This window comes from Ascaphus truei, chromosome 2, assembly GCF_040206685.1.
Source record: "Ascaphus truei isolate aAscTru1 chromosome 2, aAscTru1.hap1, whole genome shotgun sequence".
Classification (NCBI taxonomy): Eukaryota; Metazoa; Chordata; class Amphibia; order Anura; family Ascaphidae; genus Ascaphus; species Ascaphus truei.
Genome location: NC_134484.1, coordinates 412087070 through 412110028, shown reverse-complemented (window position 1 = coordinate 412110028; position 22959 = coordinate 412087070). Strand labels below are relative to the sequence as shown.

The 22959-nt window shown below is 40.4% G+C and overlaps 2 protein-coding genes across 3 annotated transcripts in view; both read left to right on the top strand.

Moving 5' to 3' along the window:
* Positions 1-22959, top strand: part of RSU1 (Ras suppressor protein 1) — a 149760-nt gene that overhangs the window by 97272 nt on the left and 29529 nt on the right. The gene's annotated exons all lie outside the window — the stretch shown is intronic.
* Positions 12184-14028, top strand: LOC142488763 (transmembrane protein 181-like). Its single transcript, XM_075589137.1, has one exon. The coding sequence runs from the start codon at positions 12279-12281 to the stop codon at positions 12993-12995; it is 717 nt and encodes a 238-aa protein (XP_075445252.1). The 5' UTR covers positions 12184-12278; the 3' UTR covers positions 12996-14028.

The window sequence follows — 22959 nt, the reverse complement described above, 5'->3', positions numbered from 1 at the left end:
GATTTGTTGGTTAGATTTTCTACTACATAGCGGTTGCATTTAGCCCACTGCTATCTTCCCTCAATATAATTTACCATACCTGTGTATGCAATAGTGCAGCCTTATGCATAGCGTCTGATCCATTATTAGCTATATATTTGGAACACTATCTGTCCATGTAGTTACCGTGAACAAACACATTTGGGGATTTTATCTATGCACTGCGGTGCATTTTTAGAGTGTTTCGTCGTTTTTTACAGTACTGTATAACTATTAAAGTCTTTTTTATTTTTATTTGAGTGTGACCTTTCGGTGGTGAATCCTATGCTAGATTTTTTTGTCACCTACCTTGAGTGCAATTAAAGGGGGCTGTTTATAATCCTAGGATTATTTGTGTGTATTGATTTGTGCTTTCTCCCTTGCACCAGGTAGATTGTTTTCTGTTAAAGTGTATGTGTGTTTGGTGTAGCGACGTGCCTTCTGTGTATATTTATTGACCTTGAGGTTTTTTACCTCTTTCTTTCACGTCAGCTCCCACGGAACCATACGCCTCCCCCTCCCTTTTCCCTTCCCATTACTCACTACCTAGTCTCTAGTAGGTCTCTGAATTATGTCAGGTTTCCTTGCTACCAAACAAGATTTTTGGGGCCTGGATTAATGAAGCAGCTTGTCTCTTCTCTAAATCTCCAACGGATTTACCTGCTATACCTGTTTTACCAACAGAAACAAAAATTTAAAAATATTTCTTTAATTTGGAACATCAAATGAGCATTCAGGCAAAGATCTGGTGGGAGGTTACAAGCCTGACTAACTACGCATTAGCAGGGATTGTTCCTAGAGGTTTGCGAGTATATTTATCTCCCTCCCATCTTATTGATGATACTAAATTCATTAAAGATTGGGAAGGTACTCTCCTTAAATGCTCAAGCGATTTATTGCTTTACTTATATCATATGAAACAGACAGATTGGAGAAAACTAACATAGAGATTAACACTCTATTAGCTGAAGTAGACACATGGCGTGAACACACAGACTTCATTAACTATGAGAAACGTCTTAAAGGCCAAATTGACAAACTCACAGCCGATATCAATGCAAGAAAATCACGTAAATTTATTAGAGACACTACAGACTATGAAACCAACAAAATTTTCACATACAAAAAGAAACGTGAGAAAACAAGCAAAAATATAAAAAGTACTGAATCAACAACTGACTGTGAAACATCAGCCAGCGATGCTGAATCAGAAACAAATGTGAGAAGGGATGACACACACAAAAGGTTTACTCCAATTCCATCTACCTCCTTTGCACCCCCTTGCCAGACTTTTTTAGATCTTTCTGGCCCAGACTATATCCCCCCAGGACACGAAAGACCAGGAGGGGGCGAGGCCATGAAACTAAGAGACAGAGTTGTCTGGGGTTACAAGGACCAGGGAAAGAGGAGACCTTACAGACGCTGACAGTACCACCGACGCAGGTAATAAATTTCTCCTCTATGACACTAAATGACGACTATTTGAGAGTCCTCTCTAGAGGGTTAAACTTTTGTCCTACTCACCAGACTGACATTTTTGAGAACATTAAGGATCTCAACCTTTTTGCTCGAAAACTATCACTACACGTTTTCTTTAAACGAAGACAAAGAATGATAAATATGAACACACCATGTGAAAATTTTGATACACAAGATCATGCACTCTTACAGATATTACAGGAATTAGAGGATGACAATACAAGAAATCCTGGTGAGGGTCCCTTTACCAAATTGCGTAATAAGTCGCGGCTTACACCACCCTTGCAGTCCTGCACCAACGTGGATGTTTTTACCCAGTTGGTGTCTGAAGATCTTAAAAGAATGACAAAAGTCTCAAAAAAATTTAACTTGGACTATAGGGAATACAAAGCACTCCAAGACCTTGAGAAGAATGACAACATTACTATCAAACCATCGGATAAAGGTGGGAATGTTGTCATTCTGGATACAACCTCATACAGTATGTGAGCGAATGTACCAGGCTTTTGTCTGACCGACATTGTTATAAGATCCTATCACAAGACCCGACTGAAACTTTCCAGACCGAACTGTTGGAGATTTTGCAATTGGCTATTGAAAATAAGGTGATGACTAAAAACGAATTGGAATTTATTTCCATTAAACACCCACCTTTGTCCACTTTTTACCACTTACCAAAGGTCCATAAGGGTGTCTACCCACCACCAGGTAGACCGATAGTGTCTGGCGTGGGTAATCTTACATCCCATGCCAGTATCTATCTGGATACATTCCTACGCCCTTTTGTGGAAACTCTTCCCTCATATCTCAAAGATACTAAAGCAGCTTTGCTGAGAGTGGAGGACATTACAGTGGACATTAACACCTTACTTGTGGGGATCGATGTTGAGAGCTTGTACACAAGTATTCCTCATTCCTCATGATTACAAGCTGTCCAACATTTCCTTCGGGCAAGAGATACTCATTCAAAGGTACACAATGACTTTGTTTTAAAGTTACTAAACTTTGTCCTGACCAGGAACTTCTTTTTATTCAATCAAAAAATCTATCATCAAATTCAAGGTACTGCCATGGGCACCACGTGTGCTCCCACCTATGCCAATCTATATCTGGGCTGGTGGGAGGAAACCGTGGTGTTCATGGAGGATTACTCTCAGTATACTGACCATATCGATCTCTGGTCACGGTACATCGATGATGTGCTTCTCCTATGGAGCGGCACTAAGGAACTCCTGGTCGAGTTTATTGATAAGCTGAATGATAACACACACAATCTCAGACTTACCTTTGAAATCCAAACCGAGAGTATCAATTTCCTTGATATCACCATTAACAAAAAGCAAGATGGCAAATTAGAGACAACTATATATCGCAAACCCACCGCGACTAATAGTCTCCTTGCAGCAGATAGCCACCACCCAAGACACCTTATTTACAACATCCCTACTGCACAGTTCTTACGCCTTAAACGTAATTGTACGACCATAACAGAGTTCAAAATCCAGGCCAAAGACCTTACCAGACGTTTCATAGATAGAGGGTACTCCAAGACATCAGTCAAAAAAGCCTATCATAGGTCCCTTACCACATCCAGACCCAGTCTCCTTACTGACCACCCCAGAATCACTGATAATGAGACACATACAATCCGGTTCGTTGGTTCTTATTGTAACCAGTGGTCAACCATCCGCAGGATTCTGAGCAGACACTGGCATATACTACTCCAGGATCAGGATCTGGCGAAGATTTTGCAGCCTACACCCAATATGGTTAGCCGCCGAGCGGTCAATCTACGTGATCGTTTGGTTGAAAGCCATTTTCAGACCAGACCATCACGGACATGGTTGGACCATAAACCTAATGGTACATACACCTGTGGACGCTGTAAGGCCTGCCCTTCAGTTAAGGTCATCAAGACTTTCACAGACTCTACTGGCATGCACACTTATACCATCAAAGACTTTATTAATTGTCTGACCACAGGCGTGGTGTACCTTATTCAGTGCACATGCGGTAAACAGTATGTTGGTGAAACTCACAGGGCATTCAAAATACGGATTTTGGAGCACCTCGGGTCAGTGCGTAACAAATTTAGACACACCCGTGGCAAGACATATTAATGATGCACATCATGGGGATGCCTCCAACCTGAAATTCGTGGGCCTGGCACATATACCCTGGGGCCCACGCAAGGGCAACTGGGACATGAGGCTACGTCAGCACGAATGCCGTTGGATTTATCACCTCAACACACTGGCACCATATGGTTTGAACTAAGGTTTTATTTTCTCGCCATTCCTCACATAGGGTTAGGGGGATCCAGGTATATAGATCTATTAATTCTAGCGTAGAAGGAGCCGTTTTTACTTTTTAGGCGGCTCCGTCTAGTGTAGTTCATTCCTACACCATCTACTCTGGTCCCCCTATCTGCCTTTTGTGCATCATTCATATGTCATATGTCTTTAGTCCTTCATCCTTTGTGATTATCTGTGGAATCACCTCCATATCATATACCCTGGCACTCATGCTGCTTATCCAACTTGTATGCCTGCTGTTAATCTACCATTAGGGCACCTGCCTGCCCTTATTCGGTTTTCTTTGCCTCTCTATGTGGGTGCTCCACAGACAAGTCACATGATTATATATTTAGACATTATATCAGTCCTACCTTGTGCTCCGGATCTCATCCCCCCCCCCCCCCGGTTCCTTTATGTTGTGTCATGGTTACATATGTACCTGCTATGCCTCTTTTAATAGTATTAGGCATACGTCACTCGCCCCTCCCCTCCAGGGAGGGTACAAAAGGTTCCACTATACGACGTTACATGCTACCTACTCCTCCCCCTTGAGAAAGCGCGTGGTGACGCGTGAAACGTACGTCGGGGTACGGCGTGACGTCATCACGTTGACGCATGTGCGGTTAGTGTTTGGAGGAACGGTCGCTCCAGCTAATACACGGAGCAATAGGCTGCTTATTGCTATCACGAATCAGGTTGTATATTATTCTATTTTTGTCCTGTGTTACTCACACTCTCTGGGGGCTTGCACTTGTGCACTTTGCAGCGCGCGCTACCCAGAGTAACTACTCAGAGTCTCTTATTGACAACAGACAAACGATTGTATATAAGTGCTCGTTTTATGCATTTCTGTGTGCGCTTCTCAGAGTCACTACTCAGAGTATATGATTGACAAACTTACAACGATTGTATGTGAATGTTCATTCTGTGCATGAGCGCATTGGTCCTAACCTAGCTAGTCTAGGGCCTCTTTATATACCCATTCACTGATTATATCTGAGTTCACTTATCACCTTATACAGAGGATTTGTTGGTTAGATTTTCTACTACATAGCAGTTGCATTTAGCCCACTGCTATCTTCCCTCAATATAATTTACCATACCTGTGTATGCAATAGTGCAGCCTTATGCATAGCGTCTGATTCATTATTAGCTATATATTTGGAACACTATCTGTCCATATAGTTACCGTGAACAAACACATTTGGGGATTTTATCTATGCACTGCGGTGCATTTTTAGAGTGTTTCGTCGTTTTTTACAGTATAACTATTAAAGTCTTTTTTATTTTTATTTGAGTGTGACCTTTCGGTGGTGAATCCTATGCTAGGATTTGGCTACTATCTAGCCAGTTATTAGTAGACAATAGATTTTTTTGTCACCTACCTTGAGTGCAATTATAGGGGGCTGTTTATAATCCTAGGATTATTTGTGTGTATTGATTTGTGCTTTTTCCCTTGCACCAGGTAGATTGTTTTCTGTTAAAGTGTATGTGTGTTTGGTGTAGCGACGTGCCCTCTGTGTATATTTATCAACAAATATATGCCATGCTTTAGAAGTCCATGTGCAGAGTCACGTGCCCGTTTATATGCTGCCATTTCCCCAAACTTCTGGTTTGACAGTGTGAACATTCATGGAAAAAAAATGTACGAGAACCCTAAATTAAAAATAAATTAAACATTTGGTCAAGCACTCGTGAAGATATTTGCACATCCCTTATTCGCAGAGTCACTAGGTTGCCTTTGCTGTGCATCTTGGGCTTTTTCTTTTTTTTTGGTTCTCGGACTCAACTGGAAAATAGATATTAAACTAAACTGACAAAAATGTTGCATTGTGCAGTAGTCGGTTTTTATTAAGACCGTGACACTCCAGGCTGATTTCTCTCCCACGTGTTTTCATGCTAATGCCCTGTTAAACAAAAAAAATTAACTCAAAGTCAAATGTAATGATGCTCCCTTAAGCGGTGTGGTTTTACCCTTCTACATATTTTATTCCTTTCATGTCTAAAGGAATTGCACTGTGCAAAGAAACGACGGACAAGAGCTGGTGCATATTAGCATTCATTTCTCAATACCCAAACACAGTGCTTTGCAGCCTTAATTGAAGATGAGTGTAAAATGTAAGGGATTCCAGCTACTATACTGGGATAAGTAAGGTTACTATACGTACCGGTTTGACCGGGACAGTACCGGTTGTTGAGGCCTTGTCTCGGAGTCCTGAAGGGGAAGGAGTAAAACGTCCAATTTGTACCCGTTTTGAAATTGCAACTCCAAACCTCTTAGGGTGGTCATTTCAAAACCGAAACATATGAGACGTTTTAATTCACCGCTGCTGCAGCCTGGTGTCCACCACTACCATCACACCAGAAGGCGGGCCCAATGTCCACATCCACCCGTGGGAGCAGCGTGGGACCTGAGGCCTTCCCAGGCGCTGTGTGCATCTGGGGGAAAAGCTGTGTATGTGTGTGCATTTGGGGTGGGAGTGGGGGGGGGAGCTAGGGGAAGCTGTGTGTCTTTGGGGAGAGGGGAGCAGCGTGGGGCCGAAGTGTTTCTTATGGGGGAGCAGTGTGTGTTCATGGGGAGGAGGTGTGTGTGAGGAGGGGGGCATTGAGTGAGTGAGCAAAAGAGGGGGTGTAAGACAGGTGGAGAAGTGAGGAGAGATTGGGGGAAGAGATGGGGGTGAGTGCGTGATTGAGGGATTGATAAATAATTTAGTATTTTGTCCTGCTTTGTCATTTTAAAAATATTGTCACCTTGGGCATAAGATCAACAAATATCAAAGCCAATATTGATAGAATGGGATACTGCAGCGGTGCTCAACTCCAGTCCCCCAGACCCCCAAACAGGTCAGGTTTTAAGGATTATCTCTGCTTCAGCACGGGCGGCTCAGTCTTTGGTCATGAGGACTGGAGTTCCGCAGACCTGGCATGCTGGATCCATACATATCACAGTTGAAGGAAATATTACAGAAAGTATCTATCTGTCAAGAAACAGAACCCCTTCACAGCTAGAAGTGCCTACAATGCAAATGGGTTAGCCGCATATTCTTGAGAAAATAAAATACTTGTTTATTCTATGTTGCAAACCTGCTGGCCACAAGGTCTGGGGATAAAATATAAAATATCAGTATTGTTAAAGCTGCAGTTCAAGCTGCTGTTTAATATATATATATATATATATATATATATATTTTTTTTTATTATTATTATTTTTTTAACCCCATTCAATACGTGTATCAATACAATCTGCACACTGACAGGCTTCCTTCACTGCGGACTGACTCTGACTCTGAGTCTTCTGATACGCCTCAGCAAACCGCAGACTCTCTGTGTTTGTGGTTTGCTGAGGCGTATCAGAAGACTCAGTCAGTCCCCAGTGAAGGAAGCCTGCCGCTGTGACCCTCCTCCAACCGGGATTCCCCGCGATCCAAGGTGCGTCACCAACCGGATGTGACGTATTAGGTCTGAGAGGTCTGACAAGGAGGAAGCAGCGAACGGAGTTGAACGCACGCCAAACTATTTGTGTCTGAATTTATAGGACACAATGTAAGTGTTCATTTTATTTATTTTTTTATTGTTTATAAAGATTGTTATATCATTACAATATTACACTATTGTTGGCTTTCTCTGCTTGCATAACACCACGAACGACACAATCTGAGTGAAGTCACTGCATTCAAGTGCAAGTCCTTACACACCATTATACAGTACATCTGAGCCCAGCCAAAACAACAGTTTTTGGCATGCATCTTTATTACTAGAACCACGTGAGTCTCCATTCGTGAGAAACCTCTGCTCACATTGCCAAATATTTGGTTTAAAGACTTTATTTGCACTATGTTGTTTTTTATTTTTTCACGTATATTATTCTGAGACCTGCGCTCGCCTACTTCCGTCAACGAATTTTGCTGAGTCCCTAGACAATCCATTAAAGGGTTGTTTGAGCTGCATTTTTCTATATATATATATATTTTCCAGCACTAGATACAGTATCACTCCATATTACTTTATTTCACAAGATATAGCATATTTTATGGTACTATATCATTTAATTACACGTGTTTGGTATTGTCACTATTATTTAATAGTTGCACATTCACAGACACGGGTTAGCACTAGATAGTGCACCTTATATTGTGGGTGCCCACCCTATTTGTTTTTTCATTGATGATGGCACGCCTTTCTTTTGGCTGCCAAAGCCAGACTGACGCCGGCGGCCACAGTGTGTCACTGGTGGATATCTTGGGAACGGGATGCATCTTTATCCAGTTCTAGGCCCCGCTGATTCAAATAATGTAAAACAAAACATAAGCAGATTAAAGCTGGATGAAGTCAGACAAAAAATATCTAATTTTAATGTATGGTGTAAGATGGGGGTCTGTACGAAATGGGTCTCACTGACCTGTTCAATATGCCATGAATCTGACTTACTCATGTAGAAGTACAGTAGATTTTCATCCTATTTCTATCTAGCTTAAACTTCCCAGTATATAATGAATAGGTGTGTTCATAAGAGAAAATGCTGTTTGTGTGTTTAATTAGAATGTTAATATACAGCTGTGTCATGTACAGGTCATTATCCAGAGCATAAAACCAAGTAAGAAAAGAATCGTAGTTACGGAATCTGAGTCGTTAAACATATGCTTTTCCCTAGCATGTAATAATTGCTGAAACCTCAGTGTAAGTGGATTTCCTAAAATTAGATCTACTGTATGGTATGATTTGTTTATTTATTTGAGACCGTGTTTAGGTTATGGTGCATTTCCTGACTTGGCTCTCAAAATTCAAAATGGATTTACTTTTTTTTTTTTTTCTTCTTTCTTTTAAACCGGTTTGGAATCAGGGTTTTCCCTCGGAGCAGAACCGTGTTCTTTTCAGCTTTGGGACCCACCAGTTCCTGAGATGCTTACTGGAGAAGTTACCGGTATTACTACCTTGTTATTAAATAGCTGTCAAGGAGAGCCGTAATACTGTATATATGCAGGGAGGCGCAGAGACGCCGGTAAGTATCTCTCGAACCGGGAGGTCCCCGCAGCTGAAAATACCTAGGGTCAGCTGCAGGGCATAACAAGGTTGCAACCCTGTTTAAAAAAAGCAAACTGGATTGCTGCTTTAATGTTGAATTTAAAAAAAAAATGAAGACCTGTCTTTACAATGATAATTCTGAATATAAATTAAAACAAGTAAATGGATGCAAGGCAAAATTACCAAACCAACCTTTTTATTCTTTATTTTATGGAATATCTAATATACTTCAGGCAGTAATTTAGTCTGATGCATGAATTCTTGACAGTTTCGATGCTCTGGAATTATTAATCAATGTAGTCGGCACCCAAGCAATTTTTTTGGACTTACCAGTCATCAAAAATTTATTGGCATATAAATCATAGAAACAACCAGCATCTTAATAGGCTGAACAACTTAGCATGTAAAGAACTATGGTACTGTGTGTTGTGTGTTTCCCTACAGGATTTTAAAATACATTTGTGGAAACCCATCAATTTTTGTCCTTTATTGATTGTAAAATGACCTTCGTAAATAAATATTTATTAGTCTGTAATAGTTCCAACTTCTTATGTTCCAGAAAATAATGTCTTTTTTTATATAAAGTCTTCACAAGTGTTAGCAATGATCCAGCTTCCTTTGTTTGATTTCCTGAGCAGTTGTACATTGTCTAATAATATATTGAAGTGGGCTGTGAAATAAGTTAAAGCAAAAGTACTGCACTTCATTACTTCTACCTTTCAGGCCTCTCACTCAGGTTCAGGGCTGGCAGAATCTTTCAGTAGCCAGTGAGAAAATGTACTAGCCAAGTAAAATGCTTTTTAATAATACGTCCCATTTCTCCACACAATTTTTATGCTGTTTTTTTTTTTTTTTAATGCTTTTACTTACAGGTTAGGTGTGTACTAAAACGTTAATGAGAAATGAGAATGGATGTAGAAAAATATTCTGTATATTCAGAGCGGCACTTTTTTGGAGGGAGGCAATTTGTGTGTGTTGAGAGGGGGTTTTACCTTCTTCGGAGTCGCCCCCTTCAGCAGTGTTGCGATGACATGGTGACCCAATGTCACATGATGCCGCTACGCTGCAGAGGAGGGCCGCCCCCGAGCCAAAGGGCGAAACAAAAAGGTAAATCCGCTCCGATAAGGGGTATCACACCGTAGTGCCATTGACTGGGAATGGTTATTACTAGAGGTGAGAAACTGTACTTTTTGTTATTACTAGGGGGTTTGAGCTCCATTTCAGGTATTCGGGAGCAGAGCGGGTGTTTTACATGGCATAAAGTGCTGACCGTGTCGGGAGAATGAACCATGTAAATCTCGGGGTTTCTTCCTGAAGTTGATGGATACCCTATGTTCCTGGTATCTGGTTTTCTGACATGTCGCTGCTGAGTAGATGTGGAGTCTGTCCGAGCGTTTTGGATGTGAGGCTTGGTGATTACGGCCACAGGTCAATATGCTGTAAAGCTGCTCCCCTGTGCTGGAAAATATCTTTAAATGAAGCTCAACTCTCCCCCAGTGTTTTGTTTGCCATAAAAATACTAGGTTTTAAATAATTAAAAATTGCCTCCAGCCGGGTTCTATAATGCAGAATTGCAGAGATTCTAGGGAAACACTAATTTTATTTGGTGGCTACCACAAAAAAAACTGATACTGTGGAAGAAGAATTAAATGGTATTGTATAAGTATTTTGTTTCCGGGAAGTTTTAGGACATACTGCATAGAATACATGATAATTCATATGTTTATGTTGATAAACGTTTGAGAAAAAACATTGCGACTTTAGCTCTTTTTATGCCACAGGTCTTCAAAGATCTCATCCACGTGATCGCTTGGTGTAGCGATCATGTGGTCCCAACTGGCACCCCGTAACGCATACTGAAATGGGGTCACCTGCACTTCTATTCCAATAGCGTGAACGCGATCTTCCCTTGAGAATGAGAAAAATTCACATGTCGTTTCCTGGAAGTCACGGGGGGCCCAACCTTGCTGTTCCTTCTGACATTTGAAGAACAAGCGTCAGAGAAGCTCAATGCTACATCCAATATGACAAAAATACACAGTAAAATACTTATATATTCTCTTGAAAAGGGGTCATTTAGTTTAACCCTTTGGCCAAAGCATTGTAAGCTTGCGAGCCACGACAAGGCAGACCCAGTTCACAGGTCCTAACACTACCAGATAAAATACTAATATACCTCTATTAGGATTAAAATTCTCATTTACCTCTATTAGGAGGGAGAAAGACCAACATTGGATCTATATCCAGTAAAATGAAAAGGAACTGCTGACTTAGGAAGTGTGTTTGACATTTCAAGAACGTCACAAGGGCACCCTAAGAGTTAAAGTTGCAGTTCCTCCCCAAAATGATTATCTTGAAAGGGAGCTCAGAGATGCCCATCAAAGCAGATAGTAACTTAAAGCTAGAAAAGAAAACAGACACTCTACTGTGCAGTAACGTTAACAAACAAAAACATGTAGGGGAATTGCACCTTTTACAAATGTTGGGTAATTCTTAATGTACAGCAAGTTTGATGTATTCACATTAGCTGCAGTACAACCAAGGCTCATGTTCAGGCTGCCAATGGGGCAAATGCCCATGACAGTTGTCACAGGCTTGGCCTGCCGTGGAAGTCGGCGCCTGATTGTCTCCCCCTCCCCACTGATAAAACAGGCCTGCCAACACCAGTCAAGTAATGGACCTAAACACCCTCAAAATCCCCTCCAGTTAGCATTTGCCATCTAATGCATTGTCAACATCTTTTTCACTTAAAGTTAAAAAAAAAGTATTTACTTTTTACATCAGTCAAATAGACATTAATAAAAGTACAGTATTGCAGTCTTATTAGTGGCGTTCTGACAGCTAGACTAATTACAGTTCATAACTAGTCTGAATCTGTTGCGATGTGCAACGTGGTTTTGGACAGGTGTTAATAAGCACAATGACTTGATGTGTTATGAGACCTAATGTACTGTAGTTCACATTCTCTGCATTCGTTAAAAAAAAGACTCCTACAATAAATTACACTTTTTGAGTTTGACTTGGCAGCACATTCAGATTTAATTAAAAAAACAAATCTAGCATTTCCAAGAGGGACATTTCATCAAGCAAATAAAAATATTTAAACAGAAATATCGAGTGTATGTATGTATGTATATATATATATATATATATATATATATATATATATATATATGTGTGTGTATATATATATATATATATATATATATATATATATATATATACACACACACACACTGTATATATAGATATATCTCTTTTGGCAACGTTACACATTGAAGGTGAACAGCTTAGTTAATATGGTCTATCGTGTCCAACATTATCATGACCTATATGACCATACTGCAATTTCACTACAAAAGTTTGAGTCATTATCCGTCCTTTTTGGTTCGTCATCACAAGGGACATTACAAACTAGTCCATATGAATGAACTAATGCGATATCTGACTCCGGATTAAACCATGCAGGACTATATCATGGAAGTTCCCCTCACGTTCTTGGTAAATAGCTGGTTTCCTGGCATGCTGGATGACTTGTTTCAGTCACTTTTCCTGTGTGCGCTGCTGCTCTTCTGGCTGTGTGTTTATCATGGAATACGAGTGCAGGGGGAGAGAAAGTACTTCACATTCTATTTACCCAAGATTTTCATTGTTGGGCTTCTCTGGCTTGCATCTGTGACCTTAGGAATATGGCAAACAGTTAATGAACTGCATGATCCCACCTACCAGTACAGGGTAGATACGGGCAATTTTCAGGGAATGAAGATTTTCTTCCTTGTGGTGGCTTCTGTGTACATTTTGTACCTTTTGTTCTTAATCATACATGCATGCTCCGAACTTCGAAATATGCCCTATATTGATCTGAGATTAAAGTTTCTCACTGCCTTAACATTTGTCGTGCTTATTATCAGTATTGCCATTCTTTACCTAAGGTTTGGAGCACGAGTCCTACAAGACAACTTTGTTGCTGAGCTGTCAACCCATTATCACAATTCAGCAGAGTTTTTGTCGTTTTATGGCCTATTGAACTTTTATCTCTACACTTTGGCCTTTGTGTACTCGACATCAAAGAATGCCCTGTATGAGTCTCAGCTGAAAGATAATCCCGCCTTTTCAATGCTGAATGACTCTGATGATGATGTAATTTATGGTTGCTTTGCTGTCATATGTCACGTGTAAACATGATGGATCAATAGGCAGTTAAACCGGACTAACGGTGAACTGAAGGCACAGAAAGTGAAGTTTTTTGCTTGCCGAAGGTTACATGCTCTCGAACAGAGATTCTTAACCAGGGTGTTGAGACAACCTGAAAATTTAAAGAACAAGACCAAATTTAGAAGGATGCACAAAAATGCAGCTTGGAACTTAACAGTAAAGGTGAAAATGGAAACATTACATACAGATTTAACACGAAGAACAAAGAAAATGTGAAATGATTTGATTTAGTTTAGTGCTCATATAACAACCAACACACCTGCTTAAAGAAGCATATGAATAGCACTGTGGATATTCTGAACACATGATACATAAAGCTTGGCCCCCTGCAGATGCACTTACCAGAACTCCCTCCTACTGTCTCTGTACGTTCTACCTACCTACCAATTAGACTGTAAGCTCCTCGGGGCAGGGACTCCTTTTCCGAAATGTTACTTTTATGTCTAAAGCACTTATTCCCATGATCTGTTATTAATATTATCTGTTATTTATATGATTACCACATGTATTACTACTGTGAAGCGCTATGTACATTAATGGCGCTATATAAATAAAGACATACAATACAATACAATACAATACAAAGTCAGAGATGCCTAACTGGTTAAAGATTTTGATTTGCCGAGTATGCGACCAACAATGTTATCAAACGTGTTTCTTTTTATAATTATGTTTAAGTACACATCTTTGTCTCTCTGTCTCCTGCTGTCATGACTACTGTAAGAAATGCCTCCAGATTTTAAATTATAATATTTCCTAAAATAAGATCACAGTGTTAAGAATGTATGCATATGGCGCTGTTTGAATATCATATCTTGCTGGTTTCGTTTGTGTGTGCCAAGAAAACCCAGATTGAAAATAAATAAATAAAAAGGTACATCATTTGGTGTGTTTTTTCAGTAGATCTTCAGGTATGCATATGACTGGCTACATCTACAGCAGGTTTGTCTAAGTGGTGGGCTTAATGTGTCCTCCCATGGGCTTTTTTTGCTGGCCTATATTGATACTGAATCAAAGCAGTTGTAAGAGGAATTTAGTGAATCGTATACAGAAAATAAAAATATCACTTGTGAATCCATTCACATGTCTCAGATCAGTTAGCAACCCTGCTTTTCACCATAGCACGGGAGTGCGTAAACTGGGGGGTTGCGATATTATCTGGGGAGCCGCGGCACTTACAGAGGCCCCCCGCTCTTCACCACAACATTTAAATTAAATGTCGGGAGCGCGCGAGGCCTCTGTAACTCCCTCTTACTTGCTCTCAGACAGTTTCTGACGATGCGGCGTCATATGGCAACAACGTCACATGACGTTGTGACATCAAATGACGCCACCAGAGAGAAGGTAAGAGGGGAGCGCGAGTAGGAGGGGAGAGCAGGCAGGGGGCGCAAAGAAAAAAGTTTCCGCACCCCTATCCTAGCATACAGTGCTTCCACTGCAGCTAGGGAATCTGGGTAATAACATGCAAATGAGCACACACTGTCACCTTTTGCTTCAAATCCATTTTAACACAAATCATATAGAAATAATCTGTGCAGGCTTTTTTTCCTTGTTGGTCTTGGTCACTTCCTCTATTGTCACATTTTGAAGAAGTCTTCAAGTTGAAATAAATATTGATGTATAGTAACTTTTTCTCTCGGTTCGTTGGCGATGCCTTTTGTTTCAGCCAATATAACAGCAGTTGTAAGATCTTTCTTAATTTAAAAAAAAAAAGGCCATAACCCTTTGAATGTTATCTGAGTGCCCTATTGGCCCTTGTGAAATCCACTGAAATCAATAACCGCTTTGACTGCTTCGTGGAGATCATGTTCACCATTCTCTTCAATTGGTGACGTTCGTGAAGGGGTCACAACGAAGTGAACACTTGGTCATAATGCCAGAAGGTCTATTACATGCTGGCTCTGGAAGGTTTAAGCTGTCATATATTCACAGTGCTTGATAAGGTTTTACATGCCTGCATGTCTTAAACTCCGTTGGATCTGGAATAGGTTGAAGTGGTACTGGGACTTTTACAGTAAAACACTAGAAGTTAAAGATGCTGTTTTATAATTTTTTTGTTCCCGTTTAGATTTACATTTTGATGCCACTGCAGGTAAAAATTACACTACAATTCGGATATCTCGACAACACATTCACCTGCAGTTGAGAAAAAAAAAATCAGTCCATTTTGTTCCATTTTTATTCGTCATTCAAAGCTGTGCTTTACTGACAGCTTCTTGTAATTTTCCAGCTAATGGCTCATAAGCATTATTTCCAGGCAGGTGAACCTCCTGCTGCGCCTGTAGCGTTCTATGCCAGATGGAATCAGATGGCAGCATTCCATAGGAAGGGGGAAGCATTTTACTGTGTGTTCGTATAACTCGGTAACTCTTCAGCAGGCATTTAATTACCAGTTCGCAATAAATCGCTAACCTAAGGTTGTGTGGTTTGATTTGATCATTTGTTTTCATTTGCAGTGTCGGGGTCTAAATTGCAGTTGTTTACTAGTAATCAGCGTTGGACACGATGTTATTCAGTCTTCATTTTGTTTTTCTTTATTGTTTGTGTGTGTGTGTGGTTATGTGTGATTTGGTGGGAGGGGCATTTTCATATTTAATTGGCATTAACTACTATTTGTGAAATGGATTCGGAGGTCAGTATACCAGTTATCTATATGCATTATAGCATTCATTTACTGAAGTCGTTACTAATCCCTATTGATCATTCCATTTATTTTGTTATTCTTATTACCGTTTATTTGTAAAGCGCCCACATATTCCGCAGCGTGGCACAGTGGGGGTAAAGTGACATCAATTAAACTGAATGGCATACAAATGAGGACAAACAGATACAGAAGGTAATGAGTGCACTGCTCCTGAGAGCTTACAATCTAGTTGGGATAAAACCACTGACCGCTGTCTTATCTCCTGAACCATTTCTGTTGATTTTTGCTTCTTCTGTGTTGGATTATTTCCCTCTTTTCTAAAATTGTTTTTCTTCAGACACATCAACTCATCTTTATTCATGTAAACACTATGGGATCTATGTATAGAGAAATGTGGTGCCATTCTGGTGGCAAAAGTAGGAAGAAATTCTATTAAATTCAATAGGAACTGTCTCGCAATGCATCTCATTTAATTATGCACTATTCTGGATCATATTTGACTGTATATACACACAAACACACACAGCTGTATTGTGCCTCTGGAAATACTTGAAACCAAGAACCACAAATCAGGGCATTGTGCTGGTAATATATTTCCATATTAATGACAAAATATGGGGTTTCCTTTCACATTTTATGTAAAATGTTATAAACTGTGATGGGTATTAAAATATAGATTTTTTTAAAATTATTTTACAGATTACAAGGTATGTTATAATTACACCTATGAACGAGTTAATCTATGACACCCCTATTAAAAACATACTGTAGTTATATCTATTCCGTACTGAAGAATAGTTCAACTGCATTCAAACAGATGGAGCCGAGCTCTTCTCCGGTACAAGGAAGACATCTACACAGCAAAACATATACAGGCAGTCCTCGGTTATCCGACACAACGCGTTACTCAAAATGGCGTTGGATAGCGAAACGTCTTAAAGCGAAACACGTTTTCCCATAGGAACACTGTTTAAATGAAAGGTTACGTTCCTGAAGGCTTTTTTAACACTAAAATACACCAAATATTTTACGCAGGCAATAAAATATGCAGCACACACATAAATTATATAGTGTATATACTGTATTATATATATAATATATTATATAATATAATATTACATAATATATATATTATAAACACAAACAAATTTGCAAAGCGTTATAAGAGCATTGGATAAGCTGTTTTGGCGTTGTAAAAATGAACATAGGTATGCATTGCATAGCGTTGGATAAGCCATTCGTTGTAAAACGAGGATTGCCTGTATGGCCTAAATCAAGTACCTGTTCCTTTTGTAAGTGATCTACAGGTGTAGCAAGTTATTTGTGGTGGGATATATTGCAACATTCTGCACCAACACTACTATTGTATCATATGGAAACGATGGCATTCTGTGTTCTAACTAGATATGTTGCATTATTTGAGGAACAATGTCTCGAGCTACAATACATCTGTATATACTGTAACTTGTCTGGGTTTTTTTGGGGGGGGGGGTGGTTGTATTTGTAATCAAATGAAGAAATCTTGAAGATCAGATGTTTTAATTAGTTGTTTTATTTACTAAAACCTGGAAAACAAAAAAATCAGGTGCATATTTTCGCAGGAAGAGCATATGATTTTGTCTTGTATATTTTCACGGTATCCGATTATGAATTTGCCAAACTACAATCTGGATTAGATGTGTTTCCTGCATCTGAAGTTTATGCTCTTTGAAGACTAATTCTCATAAATGGACATTACACTTCTTCATGCATGTAATTATACACTGTACAAGCTGTCAACGTTTTCTTTGGAACTTGAGGGAACAGTATACAGAAAGTCCATGATTTAGTGAAACATATAGAGCCAAGAGATGTTATTGAGGACATCTCTAATTAGCTTCACAAATATTGTTCTTTTCATTTTTATTAACACTCTGTGACATTTTAAGTATTCTGTTTGTAATCAGGATAAAAAAAAAATTAGATTTTTTTTTTTTTTTTTTTTAAATAAGTGTTTCACCACGATTCATTTTTACAGCATTGATACAGTACAATACATTGTGTTTGAATTGGGCCTTAAAGAGCCAAATAGTCATGTTGGGACTAATGGCATTTTTTTAACACCAAAAAAAGTTCGGTTGTAGAGATACTCGTTTCATGTACTAGACTCCCTCATAGGCAACTCGCAATATTAATAAATCTTATTTTTTTTTAAAAAGAGGGATGAAAAAACAAAAAGGAATTTCCTTTGTTTTTTCGCCCCCTTTTTTTCCTCCACTCCTCTCCCCCTTATTTTGACAGTGTAGTTCCGCTTGATGAGATGAACTCTCCATAGCCTATCTAAGGGCAATTGCTTGTTGCGTCTACTCATGTTCATTTAATATATTATTTCTTGGCATTTGACCTTTGTCTGGCTCTCCTTTACATTCCGTGCTGGGAACAACTATCGATATATGTGACTTTTTTTGTGGGGGGGGCGGGGGAAGGGTTGATGTTCCTCCCAGTTCTCTTCCACCACTATATCAGCTCATTATTACCAATTCTCACTTAGTGGAGTGCGACCTAACACACACACTTTTTATATTAATAAATATCTTGTTTTTCTTTTATGAAGCTTTAGATGTCAACGATTACTGTATATAGTTATACTTCTTATTACCACATACTTCAAGTTTGTTTTTAGTTGTTGCTGCTGTAATAAATCACAATCTTTGAAACGTGTTACAATCTTAGCATAACCACGTCTGTTTAAGGAGCTGCATGTTTTCCTTTTTCCTTTCATTGCCTTTACACCTTTTTTAGATTTTTGGTTTATATATAGTAACTGCAAACTGTCACACTTTGCTGTAAATTTCAGTTTTTAATAACTTGATTTGTCTGACAATGTTTGTCAGCTTTGAATACTCCCTAAGAAGCCCTCAAGGACTCCCAGTAAAGACACACAGTTGGTCTTGATCAGGAGATATCGAGTGGGTGGGGGAGTGAGTGGGTTGAGGCGCGGTCCCGGCAGTCGTCTGGAAGGGCCGAGGGGGAGGGATACGGGGGCATTTTTATAAAGGAGCAATTCATGCAATATCCTACAGTACTTGTGGGGTTTGTGAAATAAATCGGTTGTGTTGTGTTAGATAATACTGCATTTTTTTTTATTGTTCTTTAACTCAATGCCATTTTTATTGAGTTTTAAAGCATGCTTTGATTTCTATAGCAGGCTTAATAGCTCACCTCCCAACTAGTGCAACATCGTTGCAACACTTTCCTGTTTGTGATCATTTGTTGCCAATATTTCCAGCAGTTTCAGCTTCAAACTGTAACAATAGATAATGTTACCGTAGTAATACAAGAATGCTTTGTAGCTGCTGAGTCACACTGACTGAAGGATTGATTAAAACTGAAAGGCGGCCATTAAGTGAACCCTGGGAAGCAGGATCTTTGCTGATTGATCACGGGAGAATTAATAGAGGGGCAGCTTAGCTAATTCATATATATATATATATATATAAATATATATGAATAAAACTTATTATCATCCTTGCGTCAGGCAAAAAGAGGCAGCATTCACATCCAGAAGATAAAAAATATATAATAAGGCATGTGTAGACAGACAACCGATCCCGACGTTCCGGAACGGAACCTTTCTCCGGAACCGAAACGTCGGGATCGGTTGTCTGTCTACACATGCCTTATTATATATTTCTTTATGTTCTGGATGTGAGTGCTGCCTCTTTTTGCCTGACGCAAGGATGGTAATATGTTTTATTTATTCTTTATGGGACTAGCACCACCACTGTACTTTATTATATAGAGTGCCAGCTGCTTGTTTTTGTTGTTTATTTATATATATATGTATGTATGTCTGAAATAATGTTTGTGTGTGTATTTGTGCCCCCTGTGATGGGCCGGCGGACGGCCACAGCTCATTGGCCTGCGGGTGGTCTGATGTCATGGCCACGCCTACGCAGGCCGTCAGTCACACACTCAAACCGCGTGCGCCTCTTGGGCTCACTCTCCATTTGGTGACTGCCATGAAAGCAACTCACTCCTACTCCTTAATTTACTCTCTGTTGTTGTTGCGCTGTGGTTCTTGCCAGCACCGCACACTGTCTCCCCCCGTTGCCAACTCCGCACCAACCTCCTCCCGCCTCCCTTCACCTCAGGGGTGCCGGGCGATCGACCACACTCCTCCAGCCTACCTTCCCCTCAGGGGCGCCGCCGCACCAACCTCCTCCCGCCTCCCTTCACCTCAGGGGCGCCATGGGGGGGAGCAGGCCAGTGGCAGGCGCAGCTGACTGGCCCCTGGGGCAGGGGATGGGGGGATCCCCCTGCTCGCATCGCCGCCTTAACCTCCCCCCCTCATCCCCTCACCCCCCCTGCTCTCCGCACCGGCACTCACCTCCAAAGTTGCGTCTCTTACTCGTGTGGGTATGGGAGACAGTGTGTGTATGGGAGACTGTCTGTGGGGAGGGGCAGGGGGGTACAGTGATGTCAGGTGCAAGGGGGGAGAGTCATGTGAGATGCGAGGGTGGTGGAGTGATGTGAGGTGCAAGGGTGGGGGAGAGTAATGTGAGGTGCAAGGGGGGGGAGTTGATGTGACATGCAAGGGGGGGAGAGTGATGTGATGTGCAAGGCGGGGGAACGTGAGGGGGCAGCCAGCTGTGAAGGGGGGTAAATCACGGGCAACGCCGGGTATATCAGCTAGTGTTTCAATAAATCTAAATAAATGTTGTATATATTAAAACATATATATATATATATATATATATATATATAGTAAATTTTTTGGTGATTTGTCAACCACTATATATATATATATATATATATATATATATATATATATATATAGTGGTTGACAAATCACCAAAAAATTTACTCGCCACACCAAAAAAATCTACTCGCCACCTAGTACCAAACGTGTGCTGCTTGGGCCAATATTTACTCGCCCGGGGGTTAAATCCACTCGCCCGGGGCGAGCAAATGTATAGGTTTGTCGAACACTGTATATATATATATATATATTTATTTTTTTAAAGTGCTGCTTGGACCGCCTCTTTAAATACTGCAGCTGATTGGCGAGGTGAAAAAAATCTGGCGTCACTGAATATTAATACCCAGAAATCAGGATGCTGTGTATCGGTAATGCCCCCCTGTTTGGCTGCTGATTATCCTTTCATTTGACGGGAGAGTTTGTACATATTACATGTGAACGCTGCATGACAAGCGGTCACGTGAAAATGAAGACGTTACCTCCTAACTACAGAAGTTCTTAGCCAAGTTTTGCAATGCTGTTTTAAGGAGATGGAGATCTAAACAATACAATGTAGTTCCCAGTACCAGCTCCGTATTTGACATGTTCTTTATATGTCCCTGAGATATTTTGTTTCCCCCAACAGGTTTTTAATACATGTTGGTTATTCGAAACTCTCTTTTTGCTGTTCATCTTTTTTTACGTGGCACACAGCTTGGTCAAAATGTGTTGACAGTTGGCATATATTGCTTTTTAATAAGTGAATTAATTTAAATAATTTTATCAACGTTGCCAGCCATAAACCGGTTAAAAGATATTTTTGTATTGCTACGGACACGGCTCCATTTTAATTTAGTTGTGTTATGTTTTTCATGCTGGAATCGGGCTGAGCGCCTTTGATTTCCCCACCAAGACTAGAGGATACAAAGTAGAACTGATGAATAGGAAAGTTACCACGTATTGGTGCCGTGTCTTTGAAGGCGAGAGACGAGTTAAGGAGCGTTGTATAAAAAAAGAGTGCTAGTCAATTCTCAGCATGAAACCAGTCGTCCAGGGCAGGGACGCTCAACTCCAGTGCTGAAGGGCCACCAACAGATCAGGTTTTAAGGATATTCCAGCTTCAGCACAGGTGGCTCAATCAGTGACTCAGTCGATAACTGAGCCACCTGTGCTGAAGCAGGGACTGATTGAACCAACTGTGCTGAAGCAGGGATAGCCTCAACCTGACCTGTTGGGGCAGTCTTAAGGACTGGAGTTGAGCACCACTGATCCGGGCTATAAATCTTTGGTCTATGATGCAAAAATTATGATGTAGCATATATCAAACGGACAGTACATAGGAAAGAATTTTTACGTTTACGCTAGGCCAGTGGTGCTCAAGCTCAGTCCTTCGAGACGGGCAAAGCTTTCAAGACTTCATCAGTTCGTACCCATCTCTCTTTATTTTCTTCAATATATCGATCTATATCAGTGGTACCCAACCTTTTGTCACCCGTGACAGAAGTTCAAAACTTTTGGTGAGCCACATCGGTAGTATGGAAGCCTTAAGTCGCGCGTATAGTGTCCGCAACGGTGAAGCGACGGATGACGTCGCAGTCGCCACCCGCGAAAATTATAATTTAACTTCTGGCGACTGGGTCATTGATTTGGTTCTGAGACTGTCACATGTGGCGACAGTCTCTGAAAAATCAAATTTAACCCGCTACCAAATTTTTTTCCGCTCCGTCGCCCGTCGTGCTTACTATAAGCGCTGGCTACGGAGTCAATTGTTTTGTTTTCCAGAGCCGTCGCGGACACTATAAGCGCAGCCTTAATCATAAAAGTAGACTTACCCTCTAATCGGAAAATTGACTCTGCATTTCCTCTGCCAGTTTCTGGAAATCGAGAATCTAATGGGTCACTTGCAAGTCTCATGCAATCAAACAGATGCTCATAAGTCATCGAGATCTGTACTTGGGTTTCAACATTCTTTGATAGCTGAAAAAACAGCTTTGCAAAAGTTAAGTAGGCCCAAACAGGTGCTCCGTCGTGGAGAAGAACCTTTCAAGAAGGTGTGGGAGGGTGCTTGCCTCAACTAGGTTCCAGGACTCATTTTGTGATGGACTGGATTTTAATTGTAATTCTATTTCCAGAGTGTTTAACTCCATTTCAAGCATAGAAGTGTTTAACTCCATTTCAAGCAATTTGACTTGCAATTTCACAAATCTCAATGTCTATGAATTGATTGGAGATAATGGTGACAGCTAGTTCAATGATGCTGAAGTCGGCAAATAATTTCTCAGAGGTAACGTGCTCTCCGTACAGTATATCTTTTGTATACTGGGGAAGTGCTGGAAGAGACCCTATTTCAGTTGTGACTGAAGATTTTATTTTGGCATTGAATGCATTTATAGATCCAATCATTTGTGTCTGTGTCTTCCCCTCACCTTGCAGCTCAATATTGAGACCACTTAGTTTTGTGGTTAAATCCTACAAAAATGCAAAATCTATCAACCACTGAGGGTCATTGAGTTGGGTGGGAAAAAATGTATTTTTCTTCTAAAAACAGTTATTTCAGGCAGCAG

Bases quoted from the DNA above. Each gene is read 5' to 3' on its own strand.
- LOC142488763 (XM_075589137.1), top strand. From the start codon at position 12,279: ATGCAGGACTATATCATGGAAGTTCCCCTCACGTTCTTGGTAAATAGC.